The 21,740-nt window shown below is 43.2% G+C and overlaps 1 protein-coding gene across 1 annotated transcript in view; it reads right to left on the minus strand.

Moving 5' to 3' along the window:
* Positions 1-10,290: 10,290 nt before the first annotated feature.
* Positions 10,291-21,740, minus strand: part of LOC147443159 (uncharacterized) — a 114,562-nt gene continuing 103,112 nt past the window's right edge. Inside the window, exons 9-19 of the mRNA XM_086529070.1 lie at positions 14,775-14,848; positions 12,602-12,692; positions 12,069-12,296; positions 11,806-11,921; positions 11,625-11,718; positions 11,460-11,539; positions 11,343-11,364; positions 11,214-11,264; positions 11,083-11,125; positions 10,920-11,014; positions 10,291-10,826 (exon numbers count right to left, since the gene is read on the minus strand). Coding sequence (XP_086385196.1) covers positions 10,809-10,826; positions 10,920-11,014; positions 11,083-11,125; positions 11,214-11,264; positions 11,343-11,364; positions 11,460-11,539; positions 11,625-11,718; positions 11,806-11,921; positions 12,069-12,296; positions 12,602-12,692; positions 14,775-14,848 — 912 coding nt within the window. The 3' untranslated portion in view covers positions 10,291-10,808. The remainder of the gene's footprint in view (positions 10,827-10,919; positions 11,015-11,082; positions 11,126-11,213; positions 11,265-11,342; positions 11,365-11,459; positions 11,540-11,624; positions 11,719-11,805; positions 11,922-12,068; positions 12,297-12,601; positions 12,693-14,774; positions 14,849-21,740) is intronic.

Below are 21,740 nucleotides of genomic sequence, written 5' to 3' on the forward strand. Positions count from 1 at the left end.
TACCACAACTAAGAGGTGTCTAAAATAACATGCTGATAGAACTCATCAGCAAAGATTAAGTCATGACTTGTTATCATTTCTTGTAAGTAAACAACCCTATCATACTGGTTTCGAGGTTGAGAACTTTTCTTAAACATGTAGGGGCTAAACTTTAGTTGCCAACATGCTTTGTCGTCTGATAAGGAAATTCCAACTATAGAGAGATATCCTTTCCAATTGGATTGATTGGTGCTAATGTACAGGCTTATCATATCCTTTAGCACAAAAGTAACACTTGTAATATGTATGTCCTCTCTAGATGATTGACAAGATTGATATGTGTATCTCCATTGTTTATAGATAGTCCCCCCAAATGACTGGTAAACAGGGATCAAAATTCCTTGTATTATTGTTGATTAATCAACATGTTAGGAAAAACCATGTTGGACTACTAAGCTGATCTACAAGCACCGAAACCAAGCCATGACCTCTATTGGTGATTGATAGATCTACAATTAATCTAAGAGAGATATTGCACATATACCGCAAAATCCTTTAGAAGCTACTAATGTCATGAATGTGCATGTCACTCCAAATCAGCCTTTGCTAAACACTAGGGCCCATAACACCTAGTGTGCATGCATTTAGCAAAAAAATTTCTGAACCTGCATATCCATAATCGTACTTACCATTGCTTATGGCTAATGTTGTGCTCACTGCTCACAGGGAAAGAACTAAATACTTTCCATGTGAAAAACGTGCTAACATATTTGGACCATAATAGAATGTGAAAATCTATCACATGTAGGTACCAAATGAACTTGTTTATTAACAGAACATAACTTGGTGGCATGTGTAAACAACCATCCATTAAAGTTGCTTAATTTTACTTGTAAATGTAGCAAGTCTTACTAGGTATCCGAAATTTTTTTGCCATTGAAATTGTACCTGATACAATGTGCTCAAAATAGTCTAACAAATGGATGCAACCGGCACCTAAGGACTCTGTCTCTCGACACATAATTGAAATAATAGGCGCCAGTGTCAATCCCTCCTATAGACTCATATTCTCCAGGATGTCCAAAAAAATGACATCCATCAAGTACGAGGTAAACTTATGTTTGAAGATAATTGTAAACACTTAGCAACATGAGTGAGAAAGACCCTCCACACTTGGCTAAACCAAACTCCATGAGTTCCTAGACCATGTTGCTTCTCTTGTGACAACATGTGCCAAACAAAACCCTACCATGTAGATCCATAACTGCATAATGTAAAAATGTATAGGGGACACTACCGCCCAGAATTCTTTGCTCCTGCATGACCTTATCATGTCTTTGAAGAGAAAAATGGATCAAAGCATTCACTTATCACATCCTACTTAGAAAAATTAATCAAAAAATATTCAAAAATGAAAGAAAAACAAATATATGTGTACCAAGAGGTTGAACATAGTGTTCACCTACCAGTAGTCAAATGCATGACCAACTCTCCTCCCTGAAATTGCCTAGTAACACTAATTGAAATATTAGTAAAAAACAAGTAGTATTGCACTGATAACTCTGGGTGTTGCCCGTGCAATCCAAATCCCTTGGTTAAAATCTGTAATGTCAAACCCCTTGCTTAGACTCTATATAAAAATTGCTCAAACTAGTGGCCAACGATGACCAACACAGTCTACCATGTCTAATAGTGATTGAAATCAACTTGTGAAGTTGAACTTGTCCATTATCCCTTGGAAGACTGTGGACTTTTTTCCTTGAAATATCAAATGTGATGAGATCAAAATGTGACCCTCAACACTTAAGGAGTGATTGTATATTAGCTGGATCCTACCCCTAAAATTACCACTTCTAGAGACACAATCAGTGTTGCAACTAAGCATAGACTGTCTCAAATTTGGAAACTTATTCACAACTGGACTTTGAAGGAATCCTATCTCTCCATGAATAGAAGAGAAAAATTATCAACACCCCAAATAAGGTAGTCATCCTAAAGTTTCTTGAGTGTTCAAACAAGAGATCACCTACTTTGAAGCTCTCTTAGTCTATTCATGTTGTCCATGAATTATTTCCTTGATAGCGAGGCCATGCCTACTTGCTATCCACAAAAAGTATTAGTTCTATTGTCAGCACCTTGTGCACAAAAATTACCCGTCGTTGTAGTCATATACAACGATCACAAAGAGATATACCAGCCTCAACTCTTTTTTAACAAAGTAGCTAATGTTATAGGGGAAGCGTAAATCATACTTTAGTGAAATAAGTCCACAATACTAGCATGCTATGCATGCATATTAGAAAAATAGTGTGATAAGTTCTTGCCTTGAATGATGGTCTCCACAATGTGAGCAGTTGTCATACATGCCTTGCACGATGTGTACGGGCATGGATACATCACAGTTGGTCATTGCAAACCATAGCTGTGAGCTTATATCCTCTTATTGCCAAACATGTGTGCCATTATCCTTCATCAATGGATAATACAATGGCACGGAATAGAATCTTTTCCTTGCAGTAAATCTCTCAAAGCACTTTGCTTTGCACAGCAGAGAAATCTTTTTCAAATGAAATGCTAAAGATAGAAATACAAGTAGAACTTGAAATTGTCTAACCTTGTCGCCCCTAGCAAGTAGTTGTCTTTGCTAGAATGTGGCTTGTAGCCATGTATTCTAGCAAAGTTGTTGGATGTATCTTGTATGCCCTCAGATCTTGGTTCATAATGACCTCTAATAAAAAGCAAGTAGACATGTTGCCAAGTTTTCACAAGTTCGTATGCTACTATCATATTCTAAACTCTCAAAGCTTCTAGGAAAAATGCCCCAAAGTTGAAGCCTTGCTTTGCATAAGTTCATCGAGGAGATGAGACACAACTGAGCGTAATTTCTCTTAGCTAACAGGTGCTCGGGTTGACACACAAATGTCAAAGCAAAACAAAATCGACATTGTCGATCTTTCATAGAGGAAATGCCTTGCCAAATCATGCATCTTATTGAGAATCATAGATTACCCAATATTAAAGAGATAGCGCCTGAAGATAAGCTATCGAATGTCATCTACTTGCCAAACTCCAATTGACTGAAGCAACATTTTCTAGTCAAGTTGGCATTGTAGGAAATCTTGCAAGATGGAGTACGTTTAAAAATGAAACTCAAATTTAAGGTACTTATCGAGTTGTTGTAACCACATTAAAAGTCGTAGCATCCTGTGACATGATTGTGCTTTCAATATACTTCGTGTGCTTATTTTGCCCGCACTCTAGCAAGGTGTGATTGCTTTGGAGTGATTATGTCCAATACATATACATACATATGGAGATGTGCTCCAGGAAGCCTTGATTTTTCCCTCCGCTTAATAGCAGAAAGAAGACATATCAAAGAGATAATGTCCAACTTAGTATAGAAGCCAGTCTGTGAGCATCCTTGTACGGAGCCTTGCTCCCTAGTTAAAACATCACCGATGTATTAGGTCGGTTATCGACCTTGTTGAGTCGGATGCCGTACTATAAGCATACAATATCTACAGTACTTCCACAGATAAAGCCTACTTGAGTTGGACAATATTGCTTGTATTGACCCTTGAAAGTCCGTTGGATATGTTTTGATGACAATAGGTTAACCATGACCATTTCTGACTACATTTAGGTCAAAAAGTGCCTACGAACCATGCCTTTGTACTCATGATCAGAACTAGCAACAGGCCTTCCCTTTGCATCAAATTTTTAATTTTCAACTTTTCCATCCATAAAATCTTGTAAAATAAATTCATAAATGGATTACTAAATCCACATAAATGAAATGGCATACATGATGTCCATGGTGTGATTGTACTCAACAAAATGCCTTGCATATTGTCATCGTCTTGATTTCGTTACTAAACCATGAAGAAAAGACACCAACTCATTTTCCTTGTTGATGTAGACTTACTATCTTCACGTATTCTTACCTAAATTTCCAAACCTGTCGATTCTTGTCTGCCCTTATAATCAACCATACTTACATCTTGACACTTTTTCCTCAACCTTCGGCGCCTTGCCAACTCTATATTCTGCTTTGCATGGCCCGTACATGCGGCCTTGAAGACCTTCATCATCCTCACATGGTCGTGTGCTAGCGTGCCCGGGTAAACCTCCATGAAAAGTGTAAAATTTATGATTTTATCGGCCATACTAGCCGGAGCCCTGTCCGCTTTGTTGTATACTTTCTTTTTACTATTTGAAACTCCTAGCTCCAAGTTTCAACTAAGCATCTCTTGTCAATTACCTTGATCGTCAATAACTGTGAAACCTTGCTTCGCATTTAACCCTTGTTCATCTTGCACGATTTCTCAAGAATCCATGCATTACCTTTGTGTGAGCTAAAGGCTCCCCGTATGTGTCTTGCATGACCTTTGATCCTTAAAAAATCGACACCGTGTTGATGAAGGCTCCTCGCAGTCTTGCATGGCTTTGATCCAAGTGCTGGAATTTCTCTGCATATTTCTGAAATTTTATGCAGTTACCAAGATTCTGCAACAAACTTTGCTCGCTACGTTTTATCATGGGAGCTTACCCTGCTCATGCTTGAAGAGGAAGGGTGAGCGGGGTGTGCCGCGTGGGCACACTCCCTTGGGATTAAAAGAACAAAAACCCTAAAAAGGGTGACCTTGTTGTGGTGGCCCATGTGAAAAAAAAAACGATCTCTGAGAAGGCAGGGATGGCGGAAAACGTCTAGGCACAGAGAAACCACTCGTGCCACTTGCTACAGGCCCTAGTCGCCTTTGATGGAGTGATGAAACTTCCACCCATGCCATGGTGATCCCTTTCAACACTAGCACGGTGTTCATTTTTGCAGCTCACTGCGAGCTCCTTTCTTGTATAAGGGGACCTTCTTGCACGCACTGTCGAGCCCACATGCCTTTCTGGGCCCATGCTTGGCTTGCCCTCCTCCATGAAGAGAGAGAGAGAGAGAGAGAGAGAGAGAGAGAGAGAGAGAGAGAGAGAGAGAGAGAGAGAGAGAGAGAGAGAGAGAGAGAGAGAGAGAGAGCATGCATAGCCATGCAAGTCCACCACCTCCATGACTGCTTCCCCCTCCTCCATAGCTTCCCTCTCCCCTAAACTCTCTGATACCAATATGAGATCAATGGGGATTGGACCATGCAACTTTCCACCCAACCTTGCTACATATAGACTTATAGCTTGCTAACATATAGCACCCCTTGATCACATGTCCGTCCTAGCCCTTGGCCTGCTCGGTCTTACCCTAGGCATGACATCTTCCAATTCTATTTGTGTAGTTCACTTGCCGATGAAAGGCCACTTTTCCGTAAAGGAATGAGGCAAGGAAAGAGCGACACACACAAGAGCATGGAGAGAACAAGGAGAATGACGCAAGATCAATAACTCAATAATGGAAGAGATAATAAGACAAGTTGATCAAAATAGGTCCAAAAGACTAAAAATGGACCTAAATACATATGTAGAGCTAATCTAGCCATTCTACCATTTGGAGATAATATAACTTCAACACCTTCTCTTCAGTGCAGAAGGTTTTCCACATCGTTGAAGTAGATAATCCAGTCAAGGTCAGGATGTGGTGAGGATTGATAAGATTGCCAATGGTGGAGCAATACTCCAAATTGATATGACCATCCTCTTTATATCCAATACAAATGTAGCCCTGTAAAGTGATGCATGCATCTAAAATTAGCATGAAAGTAAAGTAAAATTTCTTTCCCCTAGCATTGTAGCAATTATTGTCCCTTGACTTTTGAATGGCCTTAGGCATATACTGATACACCTTGCCAAATACAAAACTGCCTTTGTCCACAAGTCAAAGAAGATCCACAATTGGCTTCTTTACACCCATAAACTTCTCCACATCTTGCTAGAAGATGGGGGATTGCACTAGTTTATATATGCTAGCACCATCTTGGTAGCTAGGATATTTCTCTAGCCACATCCCAAAAAACCATCTTCCATGGTCTCGCCAAGCGCTAGCTTAACTTCTTGTAATATGGAGAAAACATAAAAAGTTGTAGCAAACTGAGTGGCACACAAGATCTGGAGATTCTTTGAGAGTGGCTTTGTCTCAAGAGCATGAATAAAATGATGCTCTTGTATTAACATGGCCACATGATTAGCATTTAGTAAATTTCTACTTTATGAAAGATATCTTTCCAAGATCTTTGAATAGAAGATTGAGGGTATGAGCGGCATATGGGACTCATGTTAGCTGAAGATATTTCTCTTTGATATGACTATGGCCTACAAAATTTTACGATGGCACACTCTTATACTTTTTCCAAGGGATTGTCTTCTCCTTCAATGATGTGTCAATAGTCGCTAGCAGAACCGATCCTTTTCAAAAAAGTAACATTGTATCGATAAGAGGATATTTTTGACAATTGATCTAGCCATCTAAGGCTATAGTGCATCCAACACAAGAAGAAAATCTAGCACAATTTGGTTAACAATACCCTCACTAGTCTTTAAACAAATGCAGGGGATCCTCTAAAGTTGCTTTGCACCCAGAGCAAGCATATGGACCAATCCCTCTAGCAAGAATCTTATTCTCAGTTTGGGATAGCCCCCACAACACCTTCCAAGTGATTATCTTCATCGTGCTTGGCCATTTAACCTCCCAAATGCTAAGTATACTCCTCAACCACTTGTCTTTTGACCAATTCACCCTCCACAACATGACCAAAATATTGGGAGTTTCTAAATATTCTCTTAACTAGACTCTTGCACTTGGATGCAAATGTCAATTTATGTTTATGTATGTATATCCTTTGTTTTGGAATGTCCAACTCACACGCAGCAATGGCATGCTCACATGCTTAAAACTGCCTTATTATTTGAGTGCAAACTCATACTTGGAGGTACTATAAACTGACCTATGTGCATTTAAATGTATGTGTGTGTGTGTGTGTGTGTGTGTGTGTGAGAGAGAGAGAGAGAGAGAGAGAGAGAGAGATGTAACAAATGAAATGAAAATGTTATATTGACGTCTTCAAAAGGCCATAGTGACCTATGAGACCAGAAAGTTACAAGGTGGTGGATCTGATACAAAGTCAGAGTAACAAAATAACAAAGCCACAATACAAAACAAAGATATATACTATGGGATCCTAGATCGGTCAATGTGAACTAAGCAAAAAACTAAGCTAAAACTAAGCAAAAAATGGGCGACTTGTTGGGATAGCTAAATCACAAGAGATCTAGCATCGGTGGTTGGCAAATCTTATCGATTTCCTCCATGGTTAGTAGTCTGACAGGGCGTCGTGCATGCCTGGCCAGCATGCTCCGAATCTTCTGACGTAGCCTCCGTCAATGCTGTGTAGTCCTCCGCAGTCGTGGGCGCTTGGATTTCCCCAGTTCAATCGCTCGGTCGATCAGTGTGCCTCTGGTGTGGGACGAGGGGGAGCTCTGCTGTGGGAGTGGTTCTTGCGGCTGTCCCGTGTCTGCTCTGAAGAAGTTTGTGATCCATCTTTGAGACTGGCTAGCCTCGCCATTCATCAGGCTATCTCTGTGTCTGCACAACTCGAGCAAGAACAAACCTAGGCATCTCTGATTCTTGTATCCCATGACTCTTGAGAGTGGTCCAAAACCCTCTCTGAACAAGCAATGGAAGCGGCCTCGTATCTCGTAGTAGACGGGGCAGCGGCATGTATAATGCAGCTCTGTCTCAGGTTCCATGTCACACAAGGGGCATGTCCTGACCTCTGCCTGGTACTCCGTTGTATCTCCCAGTCTCAATCCTCAGCAGCTGGTGAGAAGACGTGCGTAACTGGCCAAGAGCGCATCGTATCCCATGAGACAAGTGGGTATCCATGTATTTGGGTCTCATCACAAAACCATCTTCCGTAAGCTGAAAAGAACTGAAAAGAAAATAGTGGGTAGGGGTGGGGTGAAAGCTGATACAAGGGGAATACAAAGGGTGAGCTGATACAATGGAGCTCTTTGACAGTCGAGGCATCATATACATATACATCAGTATCCAAAAGGCTATAGAGATTCAATGTCCTCCAAGGTAGGCACTCTACGCATGGTATTGATCATCTGTCGCTCGCAGTCTGCGTCGATGTCAAGAGTGCCTCCTCATCCCTGGGCAACGGGACCGCCCCAACTCTCGCCCGATCAAGCAGTATGCCTCTGGTGCCTCTGGTGTTGTTATGTTGTTGGGGCTGCTTGGACCCTCTGTCTGTGAGACTGAAAGAAATCTGTAATCTTCCCCTGTTGCTAGATCTCTCTCATCGTGCCCCTCTTCAAGAGGTCCTCTCTGTGTTTGCGAATCTCCAGTAAGTATAATCCGAGCATCTTTGGTCCTGGTATCTCATGACTCTAGAGAGTGGCCCAAACCCCTCTCTAAATAGACAGTGAAAGCAGCCTCGTATCTCGTAGTATACTGGGTAGTGACATATGTAATGTAGCTCTGTCTATTTGGCACACCTGACAAATCCTGGACTCAGCGGGTACTCCTCTAAATCTACCTGTCTCGATCTCTAGCTGATGTGAGGATGTGTGTGTCTGACCAATACACATCGTATCTCGTGGGATAGATGAGTGTCCATGTATCCTGGTCTGATCACAAAACCATCCTCTGTGAGTTGGAGAAGATGCTCTCTATAGAAAGTCATCTTCGTACCTAGCTCATGTGTAGGTTGTATCCATGTCCTCTTCGTATCCAGCTGAATCAAGTCCTATCTGATGAGCCTAGTAATCTCTGCCCTAGTGAGGGAGATGGAGGGTGCATCCAAAGAGTACTGAAATGGGGGTAGCCGATCCGTACTAAAGTCATGTAACTGAAACCAAGATGCCATCTCTGCATACCAACATGATCTATTTCCTTGCAATGCCAGCTTTCGTGAAGATTCTAGTGCTAATCGAGCATATCTGTCTCTAGGGAGACCCCAAGTGCTATGCATAAATGAAACAATCTTTTACTTTTAACTACTTTGGATGCAGAGATTGATCTCCCCTACCCAATGTCTTAAGCGCAGAAACACATGTTTGCAATGAGCTATTTTGAAATTGAGGATTGGACTCTCAATCCCAAAGCTCATTATTTTTTACTTAAGAGCTTATTGTAGCTCTTAATTAAGCCAATCTTTGCATATGGAAAGATCAGAACTCAAATTTAACTGCAAGTCTAATATTAGACTTTAAAAATTAACCATAATATCAAGGCTTATCTCTAATCTAGAGTTTTAATTCCAATGGACTATAGCTAAATGCCACTATATTTGAGTTTTATTCAAATTGAAAACTAGCTCAATCCATGATCATTTATCATAGAACATAACAAGGACAATCGCTCGTGACTGTGTCTCAAAATAGATAGTGGTTTTTTTAATCACTTGGGAAGCCCAAAAAACCCAACCATAGTTGAAGCAGATTCGGATGGGTCCAGTAGTAGGGTTCCCTGATCGATAGATCCGGAAAAAACTATATTCTGAAGTACAAGGTGTTGTAAGTTTTATCCCGTGTTGTTTACAACTACTGGATCAAACAATGTAGGATATCTGGCATCTATGTATCTAGAGGACATTTGCCTACGGAAGAAGACTCGCTCTCAAATTGCCATCTGCCAGAGGGTTTTGTGTGGGGCATCGAGATAATACTAAAGAGTACATAATATCTGTGTGGGCATCCATATCATACCGAAGAGTGCATATCATAGCCATATTTATCAACAGGCCTCGGATGTGAAGGCTTTACCTCCTTTTCCTTTCATTTATTAAGGGATTGGGATGGCATAGAACTATCCTAAAACTTTTCCACTATTACTTTTCCCTATAAGGATAAAGCCCCCTTCGAAGAGTTGGTGGCATTCCCAATGACATAAAGCCTCTGAAAGAGTTGATGTTCAGTCTTGAATGCTGACCAAGACAATAGAGAAGACAAGGACATCGAACATGTATGCACAAGAAACCATGACATGTCCTCACTATGCAAATTTGGGAAAGTAAAAGTATGCAACATCTTAAAGACAAGCATATTGCAAACTGTTTTGGCTTGCTCTTAACATTGAGCAAAAGCTTCTTTGGGAGCATTAAAATACGACGATTCTTGATGAGGCTCGACATTTGACAAGTACCTTTAAGTGTAACACAATTTGACAATACTCAAAATAATTGACGAGTAGAGACACGAGGAAAGAAGAAAATGGAGAAACGATAGGAATAAGTACTTCTTGAATTTCAGAATTAAGGATTACAAAAGTTAAAGTTGGTATGATGTATAAAGTTTCAAAATCCAAGATGTACCTGGTGCTCAAAAATTGGAACTTAATGACTACACAGCAATGAATTTAGACAACTCAATTCAAGCTTGTGCGCTCAGCGAGGAATGTGCATCTGTCCTTAACTTCTAAAAAATCTTACATTGAAAGCCTTTAAATAGCTTCCTGTCCATACAAATTCCTAGATCATCCACTCCCAAACTGTTTTATTGCGAGACTTGTTCCTTCATACACTGGAGAGTATTAGGTATTTATGAGAATTTTGCATGGTATAGAAATTTACACATTCTCTGAATATCCAGAAGACAACATTATAAAAGAAATGTGACACAAATTATAAATGTGTTTACAAAAACTATGAACATGCTTGTGTTCTCTTCCGGTAGTATAGAATTATAGCATTCCACAAAGCTATTGATGTGGAAGAGAAACAAGTGACTTGCTGCTTTTCGATGTTGAGCCCTTTCTGCATCTCAATTCCCAAATTTTTACTGCAGCTGCCTTTGAAAGAGTGAATTTATTTGCCTTCATTTCTGGATGATATTCCCGCCCTCCATCGAATGCTGAAGCAGTCCGGCGTGGACACTGTTCTGTTCCCATCGTGCGTTCAAAGTGAAGAGATTTGCTGCATTTGCACCAGGTAAAAATCAGGTGACAATGCTGTTAAGGAACCTAAGGAGTCGTTTGAGTCCAAGGTTCATAAACCTTGTCTACTTACATTGCTGAAAGCAGAAACCTGGGTAGGTATCATCTTGTGGATGCCGACTGACATGCTTGCGTACTGGAGTCGCTTTCGAAGATCTTTCAATGATACTGACATCAACACATAGTCAAAAACAGTAACATAGAGGCCTATTTCGAGCAGATTCCGACTGACGTACTTAAAACCTGCAGCCCTTTCAGGGGAATATCAGGCAGATACTGCTGCAACCGCATGGGGATGTGATAATGTTAGAACTTGCTTGGTCTCAACTCCTTCAACAGTGACAGATGCCCCATCCGGCCAGCTGACACGCAAGTCAACAGGTCCATGGAGCTGGCCCAATCCGAAATGAGCGATCGGCTGCAGAAGAACCCAGAATAAATGAGCATGAAATCGATGCTAGCTGATGCATGTGGAAGATCAAGGAATCAAGCTCACCTCCATGCAGCAAAGGTACCCACTGTGTGACGTTGCGAAGTCCACATGAACACCATGAACTCGTCAATGCTTAAAGGCCAACATAGGCATGAACAATGGCTTAGAATTGATCCTTACCTTCCCGCGTCTATGACACGCTTCTGTGTTCGACCAGTTTCATCAGTAAGCCGGACAGATGCCCCGCGAGCTGGAGCACCCTATATCCAAAACCACCAAAACTCTAGTCGAATAAGGAGTTCAAACAAGGTGAAAGGCTTGGCAACAGAAATATCAAAAGCTTGCCTGCTTTGTGAGCGGCATGACACGCATCCACGAATTGCTATTCTTCATTGGTTTGAAGAAGGATAGAGGCTGAGGTCGTGTCTCGCCATGTGCACTGCATAAAGTAAAGCCAAGTCTCATTGCATTTGATCTCTTGAATGCATATCTAAAACTTGCATACAAAAGCGTCATAATATCTCACATGAGTAGCTCAAGGCATCCATCATTATCAATGTCTGCAACAGCAGCACCAGTTCCCAATCCATTTGTCTCTAATGCATCACCTATATCAGCTTCAACCCAGCAGCCTGCACTGCACTGCATGCAGATACTCCTTTAAAACAAGTACTCAAATCAATTTGTCAAAGGATTTAAAAGAGCTTTGAAGTGATCAAAAGAAAGAAACGCGGTGCACAAACTTCAGCTGAATTGACAACCACAAATTGGGGTGCAAAAGGCTTTGACCTGTCGGAAAAGTGTGTTGTTGCGTCCAATGTTGTTGAAGAAAAGCTCTTCAAACCCGTCATTATCAAAATCTGCTGCAATGACCGTACGAATAGGTGATGGCTTGGCCATCTCAGCAGAGGCTACGTCCTTGAATCCACCAGATGCAGACTCGGCATCAGAAAACCCCAGTGCTGTGGCACCACCAATCGGTCCTGGACCAGATGGTACAAAAAGTCGGTGGGGCCCCTGTATATCATCAACCAAGAATCATAAAATGCTGCATATGTTGCCAGAAATAAGTTGTGGAGAATCAAGCTTCAAAACTTACAATGCTTTTACAAAACTGTGCTAATTCACTTAGGACACTTAGTCAATGTCATGTTTCTGTTGTTTAAATCACTTCTTTCAAAGCGAATGTGCTACAAATTCTCACCCAGTAGGAGTTTCTTATACAGCATTAGAGTTACCTGCCGTTTCCATGATTTTATGTGATTCAAGTTCTCACAACAATAAACTTGATCGAATGCTAATCCTTTCCAATACAGTGGTACCTGCCAATTTCCGCACGCTAAGCCAAAGCTTTCAGTACCAATAATATCGACCACAGCAATGCCTCGACAATTCTCCATAGAGTCCGTCAAACTGATCACAAGAATAAAACATCTAAGCACCTTCATAAAAATGAGTCTGCTGGTGGCCTATTTCTGACGCTGTAGCCAGCCTGATTACCACTTGTAAACAGATTAGATCAAATGCCCACTTGCCTATATATGAATTACATAACCCGTTTTGTATGTTAGATTAGAAAAGTGAAGAAGAAGAATAAGGAAAAGAAGAAAATTTGCAGCCTCCATCTCTCTGTATGAATGAGAGAATCAGAGCTTGTTGTGTATGGCCCTTGAAAAATTTTCAGTATGGGCTGTTGTTATTGGTGTAAATTGTGGTCCAGCTTTATGCTGTCCAGGTGGTGAGTGCCACTAGTTAGTCGGGGGAATTATCAGAGGATGTCATCTTGGCAGAGTTGTACCACTTGGGGCTAGAGTATGTCTTGGGCAGGTTTGTGCAACACCGTGCTAGAATCATCAGCCTCTTCACCTTCCTTCCCTCCCTCTCTATTGATACCTGTACTGATCCATTGGTTTACCCCCTCAGCTTAGTGTTCTATGGAGAACTTGAGGGGTTTTCTCATCAATGGTTGTATATTGGTATGTGGCTTTAGCTAAATTTTGAAACAGGCAGAGTCTGTCTCTTTTGTATACTGTCTGAGAGAGTGTCACAGCAACATCCTCTTTCTTTTTGCATGGTACCAATTTAGGAGAGATATATACTGGTGAATTCGTTGGTAAGTAGACTCCTAGGAAAAAGTTCAGTTTTTGGCGCTTGGCTTTCAGCTACAGACTCTGATTAAAAAACTGCAAATGTCATGTGAGCGATCATGCCTTCCTAGTAGAACCTTGACGTCCAGGCCTTGGTAATGAAAGTTTCCGTACGCTGTAGAAATGCCCATATCGTACAAATGCGGCGCATCCTACGGCCGTACTGTAGGATCATACAGTACAACACACCATACAACATCGAATGGTGCTTAAGATAATTTAAAAATACACTCTATGAATCTAAACCATGTGATATGAATTGTAATATACTGCATTTGCCCATACGAAAGCGTGAAGTAATTTACTGTACAACCGTACACATGTTTTGGTACATCAGCATCACACGACCAGCACGAATCTGGGAATGGTTATCTGTGAGGCTATCGCATGTCGTAGGTTTTGGACTCACATTCAAGAGGCCCATGTAGCTCATAGTTTAATGTACTTCATGTGACTGGTTGCGCATGTTGCCTTGGGCTATGAGAGCTGGTCTTGGACTCACATTCAAGAGGCCCATGTATCTTATAGTTTGATGTACTTCATGTGACTGGTTGCACATATGGGGGGCTATGAGCGCTGGTAATTATTTTACCTGTATCAGCATCATTGGTGAATGCCTGAGTCCCTCAAACACACCATACTTGGAGCTGTCCTCGGGCACACAGCCTTTCCCTAACCAAAGCACATGAGCCTTCAGCTGCATTGGTCAAATAAGTATCAATATCTTGGTCTTTGCTTTCACATGCATTGAATTACACCTTAATTTTGAAGGAAGGACACAGACCCGGTCTTTATGCTGGTGACTATTGGCAGAAAGCACAGACAAACACAGAGGACCGAGAGATCAGATTTCTCGACCGTTGTGAGTATCACTCCTTGTTGTATTTCAAAGGCTCCCTATATGCATGTTTTAGAAATGCTTACCTTATTGCAGAAATGCTTGCAATGGTTTGGTTCGAGTTGTCTGTTGGCTCATCAAGGGTATCTATGCAGTGGCCTTTCAGTTTTCCAGAGATTGGGGGCAGACTTTCATACATTTTAGATAAGTCACAGAGAGATTGAAGTGGCACTATTGGCCAACATGTTGTTTCATACTGCAGAGTTAGCGTACTTCTCCTTGTATATATGAAGTACTGTCCCATAGAGTCAGGCTGTTCTAGTGACCTATGAGACTATATTGTACATACTTACACCGTTCTGTTTTTCCCCAATAGAAAAAAACTAAATGAGATGTTTATGAAAGATTATACTCTCAAATAGCTTGTGTATTGTGAATCAAGGTACTATGCCCATCAGATAACACAAATGGATTGCATTCAGCAAGAACATTAGGACGTGAAAATTTTACCCATAGGCTGCTGCACATTCTGCATACTGTCCAGTTTCCGTTCCCTTATGACAAAATAAGAAATTGGGACCACCCTGCAATGAAGTAAAAGTTATTTAGACTTGAAATCGAAGGCACGATCTGTCTAACAGAACACTAATGAAAATTCAATCTTGAAAGGCATTGTTAGGCAGGGCAGGTATGCCTTGAGCTGTACTGCCTTAAGAGGTTAAGTTAATTTGTTTGCTACAATCCCCCCAAGGGCAGATGATACATTTGGTCGGGGCATCAGAGAGGTCACCCATACGTTTCAAGTTATCCAGAGTGTCTCCTTAAATGGTGCATGTAGATGTAGCAGGGCTACAGTATCACTTACACAGAACAGGCAGTTAGTTATAGTTGGTCTGGAGTTTACACTGGACGGACTCTCGCTTGGGCAGTGACATGTGAGTGATATGGGTGGTGGTCTCGTAGACCTTGTGGCCAGATCACCACCACCAAAGTTTGGAGATAAACTTGGCTGGACTGAGATATTTTGTTAGCCGTTAGTGGCTCCATATGATTGTATATATTTGTAGTTGGTTCTAGTGATTGGATATTACACATCATTTTACTTTCTATGATAGAGCATCTTGAGTCTTGTGTCTTAGAGTCCAGCACTGCACATCTGCGCTATCCCTGCACATTGGAGCCTTGACCCCATTGTACCTGTGAGTCCTGGGCTTGGAGCTCAGTGTGCTGCCAGCCAGAGTTTGTACTGGTTCCATGAGTTAGTCGAGTTCCATGGTGTTTTGAGTCGACTGTTGTGTCTTGAGTTTCTAGTCCATTGCTGTGTTGTGTTTTCTTTTTGTTGAAATGAAATTTCACACATATTGCACTAAGGAGCACCCACTGTAGAGAGCACGACACACTTTTCCTGCTACAGGTGCTCTCATTTTCGGCACGCCCGGTGGGACCTCAACTAAAGTCTCACTCCGTTGACCGGAAAGGTCGAGGAGCTAGCTGGTTTAAGCTCCTCGCTTGTGCCAGTCTGCTGGTCTGGTCCAGCTTCACCTCGACCAGCTTGGTCTAGCTGGTCTAGTCCACCTTAGCCTTCAACCAGCTGGTCTAGTCTCTCGTCCTGCTCGAGCTGAGTGGTCTAGTCACTCATCATGGTCTAGCTGTGTAGTCTAGTCACTCGCCCCAATCTGGCAAGAGTGGTCTAGCAGTGTCTAGCCTAGTCTAGTCAGGTCTAGCCTAGTCTAGTCGAATCTGGACTGCAGATGTGGATGCGGATGCAGAGAGTGCAAGAGAGGGAAGGAGAGAAGGGGAAGGGGATGGAGCAAAAACAGCATATGGTGGAGCATTAGAGAGTGTTGTCTCTCTTCTCCTTATTCTCAATATAACCAAAGAATACAATAGGGCGGGCGTCCGGCCATAACCGGCCACGGGCCACGGGCCTCTAACTCAACAATCTCCCACTTGAAGGCCAATGTGGCCCAAGTGGCTAAAGAATGAAGGGGCTATTATGTACAATTGTACAAACGTGAAGCATGACTGTAGCTTCACCGTACGCCCATCATTTAGAGCATCCGCTGGGTTTTCATCCGTGTGAACTTTGACTAACTCAATGCATTTGCTAGCCAAAATATCCCGTACTGCATGATACCTGACCTCTATGTGTTTCAACTTGGAGTGAAACACGGGGTTCTTTTCTAACACAATCGCACTCTGACTGTCACAATGTAGTACTGGAGTCTGGTGTATACCAAGGTCTCCCACTAGACGAGATAACCACACAGCTTCCTTATTGGAACTGGAAACTGCAACATACTCTAGCTCACTGGTGGAAGACAGAGTGCAATTCTAGATACATGATCTCCAGGAAACTGTCGCTCCAGCAAACAAGAAAACGTTGCCAAATGTGGATCGCCTAGTGTCCACACAACGCGCATAATGCGAAACTGTGTATCCAACTATGGATGCATCACTGTTCCCAAAGCGTAAGCACTTGCTAGCTGAGCCCTTGATGTATCTCAAGATGTGCTTCACTGCTTCCCAATGCTTTCTGCCTGGATTTGCCATAAACCTGCTGACCACTCCCACTGCATATTCAATGTCTGGCCGTGTGCTAACCATGGCGAACATAAGACTGCAAACTGCCGGAGAATATGGCACCTTTGTCATCTTTGCCTTTTCAGCATCCGATTTGGGACAATCATGCTTGCTAAGTTTTTCGTACGCAACCATTGGAGTACTCAATGCTTTCCCCCCTTGCATATTAAAACGTTGCAAGACCTTGTGAATATACTCTTCCTGCGAAAGTTCAAGTATACCACGTTTGCGATCTCTCTTGATACGCATACCAAGAAAGTGATGTGCATCGCCCAAATCTTTCATAGCAAACTGCTTGCTTAAGGCATCCTTGAGAAGTGCAATCTCATCTTTTGACTTCCCGGCTATGAGCATATCATCCACATACAAAATCAGAATGATGAGGGAACCATCGTTCAACCTCTTTGTGTACAAGCAGTGATCCTCTTGGCTCCGACGTAACCTTGGGACTAAATGTACTTATCAAACTTGATGTACCATTGCCTTGAGCCTTGCTTTAATCCATACAAAGTTTTCTTGAGTCTACACACCAGTTCTGCGCGTGTTGGCTTCTCAGGCTTTATCACAAAACCTTCTGGTTGTTTCATGTAGACGTCCTCTTCAAGATCCCCATGAAGAGACGTCTTCACATCCATTTGGACCAATTCCATCGATGGCTACTAGAACAAGCATAAGACGTAATGTAGTCATCTTGATTTCGTCGAAATCCACGCCTTCCGTTTGCTAAAACCCTTTAGCAACCAATCTAGCCTTATACTTGGGCTCTGGATCATGTGTGATATACTTCTTCTTGTACACCCATTTGCATGGCAATGCCTGTTTACCTGCTAGTAACTCTGTCAAATCCTAAGTTTCGTTGGCTAAAATCGAGTTACACTCAGATTGCATAGCCTCCTTCCACTTCACGCTATCATCCATTTGAATGGCCTCTCTATAGCAAGTGGGTTCACCGCAATCAGTGACTAGTAAATACTCCAATCCTGGCTCAAAACGCTATGGTGCACGAGATGTACGAGTAGATCTCCGAAGTGTCTGATTACTGGATTCCGCTCTCTGTAGCAACATGTGCGTTTGTACTAGTGGAAGGTGCATCACTAGCACCTCCAACATTCTGTGTAACCGGTGGTGAGGCAACATCCTCAAACCGTACTCTGTGATGTTCAATGTCTTTTACTGGCTTTCTATGCATCTTAGACTCGTTGAATATCACCTGTGAGCTGCTTATAACCTTAGATTCCGGGTGTAAAAAACTTGGACACCCCAAGTCAAGATTCAGTCGCGACACAATAGAGATTCACTTCAAATTAACTGACTGAACAAAAGAAAGGCGACACGGTCTAGCGTAGTTCTGTGCCAAGAGGTATTGGCCCCAAAGACTGGCGCCCCTTTCGATATTTATTTTTATATTAATCTATGTGCAGAGTACATCTGAGCCCGTGGGTGCTCACTCTTAGACTCTGCGTCCAGATGCTCTGCAGAGTGAGACCCTAAGGCCACTTATAAAGATTACATAGGGTTGCTAAAAACAAAGCCCCCAAAGCCTCTAAAATTAAAAACAAGAGTTTCCAAAAGCTGCCCACAAAAAGCTGTCAACGCATTTTGTGGAAAATCGGTACTATCCGTATAGTAAGCGTAAAACGCGGCGATCCGTACAACCAGCGTAATTCGCGAAAGTCCGTACAGCAACCACGTCAACATTCGCTTCGCTTTGTTTTAATGTCCCTGGGCCCCTCGGAAATAACCCATAGAGTTGGGACAACTTTATTAGGGTGTGTGTATGTGTCCAGGCACTGCCACAACACTAGTTTGTGACATACCCCCCTCTTGAAAGAATTGTAATCGCCCTCAATTACACCTGCAAACAGATAGAGGCCAAAAACTCACAGTAACACGGAACGAGCGGAACGGGGGCATTTCGTTCCATAACGGCGTTCCGAGCAAGGCCGGCCGGAGAAACGGCTACGGGAACGGGCGGACGTTCCGGTTCCGGAACGTAACAGCGGAACGGCGTTCCAGCAGGGCGGAACGGGACGGAACGGTCCGGAACGGCCGGACGGAACGTCTGGCAGCAGTTTTTAAAATTCAAATTTGGGTGGCAGTTTTTAAATTTCAAAAACAGGCGGCAGTTTTTGGAGCGCCCACTCATGGGATGGTTCACACTAGAGGTGTGTGTGTGTTTGGGGGGGGGGGGGGGGGTCTTCACTATTTTCTCCTATAAAAGCTAATGCACACCCCTCACAATTTCATAGCCCTCACTCTCCCGCATTGCTACTTGAGTCTTGAAGCGCCACTCTCTCCCTCTCACCCTCCCTCTCAAGCTTGAAGCTTGAAGCCACTCTCTCACACCCTCTCTCAAGCTTGAAGCTTCAAGCCTCTCTCACCCTCTCTCTCAAGCTCGAAGCCACAAGCTCTCAAGGTTGAAGCTTCATCCCTCTCGCAACTTGCAAGCTCCATTCCAATTTCCTTCATTGCATCCCTCTCTCAAGCTCCATCCCTCTCTCAACTTTCAAGCTCCATCCCTCCATCTCTCTCTTGAGTTTCAAGCCTCAAGTCTCAAGCGCCATCAACATGGCACAAGCTTCCGCATCAAATGAAGGTCCCTCGGTTGGTAAGAGAGGAAAGAAGGATGAGCCTTCATGGTGGGATGAGGTGCACTCCGAAGTCTTGGGCAAAGAAGGCGGTGCAAGATCATGGACGTGCAAACTATGTGGATTTCAACGCAAATCCGGGACAAGCAAGGTTCGAGCACATCTCCTTCACATAGTGGGGGAGCAAGTGAAACTTTGCATTAATGTGACGGCCGAGAAGAAGAAGGAGCTTGAGATCAAGGATGCCATCATAAGAGCCAAAGCAAATGATCGACCCAAGCGGAAAGCCATTGACCCCAATCACTTGGTTTTTCCTTCTTCTACCACTCATTCGCACGCTTCCGTTGGAGGTAGTAGTACGGCGGCTCAATCATCATTTCAAACGAGCACTCCCTCTCATCCCACCCATCGTCAACAAACTCTAGATTCGTCATGGGATCCCAAAAAGAAGGAGGATGTGGATGCCGCCGTTGCCCGCTTTTTTTATCACGATCATATCCCTTTCATAAAGGCTCAGTAAGTTCCAAGTTCTCAATGCTCTTTCATATCATGACCATAACTAGTATGTTTGTTTTTCAATCTACATTGTCTTCTCTTTTGACCTTTGTGACATGTACATTGTATAGGTCGGACTACTTCAAGGCAATGTGCACAAGGATTGGGGATTACGGGCCACGCTACGTGCCACCCACTTCAGAGGCCCTCCGTACTACTCTTCTTGATAGAGAGAAGGCCGTTGTGGAGATGGCAGCCGTAAACATGAAGCGACAATGGGCCAAGTATGGAGTGACACTCATTGCAGATGGATGGAGTGACACAAGGAGGAGATCCATTCATGGGCTTGTGGCTTATTGCAAGGGAGAGATGTACTTTGCCCACTCACATGACGCCACAGAAACAGGGAAATCTGCCGATGTGCTTGCTGGAGAGTGGGCGTCTGCCATAGAGATCATTGACCCAGAGATGGTGTTGCAGCTTGTCACGGATGGGGAGGCATCAAACAGGGCAGCCGGTGCCATTTTGGAGGGCATGTATCCCCGCATCAAAGTGTCATTTTGTATGGCACATTGTCTCAATAACCTTTTAAAGGATATAGGGCGCCTACCATGGATTGAGCCTCTCATTACAAGTGCGTCCAAGATAGTGTCCTTCATCAACAATCACAATCTCCTTCGTGCTGCATTCTTGAAGCGGTCAGGGGGTAAGGTTCTCTTGAAGTATTGCGAGACCCGCTTTGCCTACAACTACCTAATGGTTCATCGCCTATGCGAATGTCAGAGTGCAGTGCGGCAGACCCTCATCAGTACGGAGTATACTTCCTCATCCTACGTAGGTTCAGTCGCAGGGATCTTATGTGCAAGCAAGTCAGAGGATCCCCAGTTTTGGGAGTCACTGAAGACTATAGACCAAATGGTACAGCCGGTACTCCACTTGCTTCGAGTAGTTGATGGCATGCAACCTTGCATTGGCAAGGTTTATGAGGCCATGGATCGCATGGTGGAGGCCCTCCAAACACTTGAGCCAAATGCAGATAGGTTTGAGGAGATTAGCTTGCTTTGTCAGAGCAGATGGGACGCCTATGCTTCCCCTTTCCATGGTGCGGCTTTTGTGCTGGATCCAGAGTTTCAAGGTGCAGGACAGGAGCATGATGGGGAGGTGACCAAGCAATGGAACGAGATCTTGACCATGTTTCACCATGAACGAGAAGAGCACCGCAAAATCAAGGATCAACTTGCTATGTACAGGGATATGCGAGGATCATTTGGGCTTGCCGATGCCCAAGTTGATCGCACCAAGATCTCCTCAGTTTTGTGGTGGCAAGACTATGGCTCAGATGGGCCAGAGCTTCAGAGACTAGCTATCCGCATCCTCAGCCAAGCGGTTAGCTCCTCTTGCTTGGAGCAATTGTGGAGTGTTTATAGCCACGTTGCATCCAGGAAGAGAAACCGCAGTGGAGAAAGCAAATGATCTTGTATTTGCGAGTGCAAACTTGCGTATGCTTTGCAAGTCGGCATCCAAAGTATCAGATCCCTTTCTACAGTGGGAGATGGAGGCAGAGGCGGAGATACTTGGGGAGGGTGGATCTACAGAGGTTTTACATGAAGTGGATGATGCGGACGAGCCTGTTGGGGATGAGGATTGGGATGACATCCATGATCTCCATGACACCACTACAGATTGGCAAGCTGGCTCTTCTGCCACTGGTCCTTGAGCCTTGGCCCTTGACATGTTTCCATTATGGCATTTTGGCATCTATGTATTGAGCTCTTGAGTCCATAATGGCTAGTCTTTACTCTTGAGCCTC

The sequence above is a fragment of the Adiantum capillus-veneris genome, chromosome 14, assembly GCF_014529385.1.
Source record: "Adiantum capillus-veneris isolate H3 chromosome 14, ASM1452938v2, whole genome shotgun sequence".
In the NCBI taxonomy this organism is placed as follows: domain Eukaryota; kingdom Viridiplantae; phylum Streptophyta; class Polypodiopsida; order Polypodiales; family Pteridaceae; genus Adiantum; species Adiantum capillus-veneris.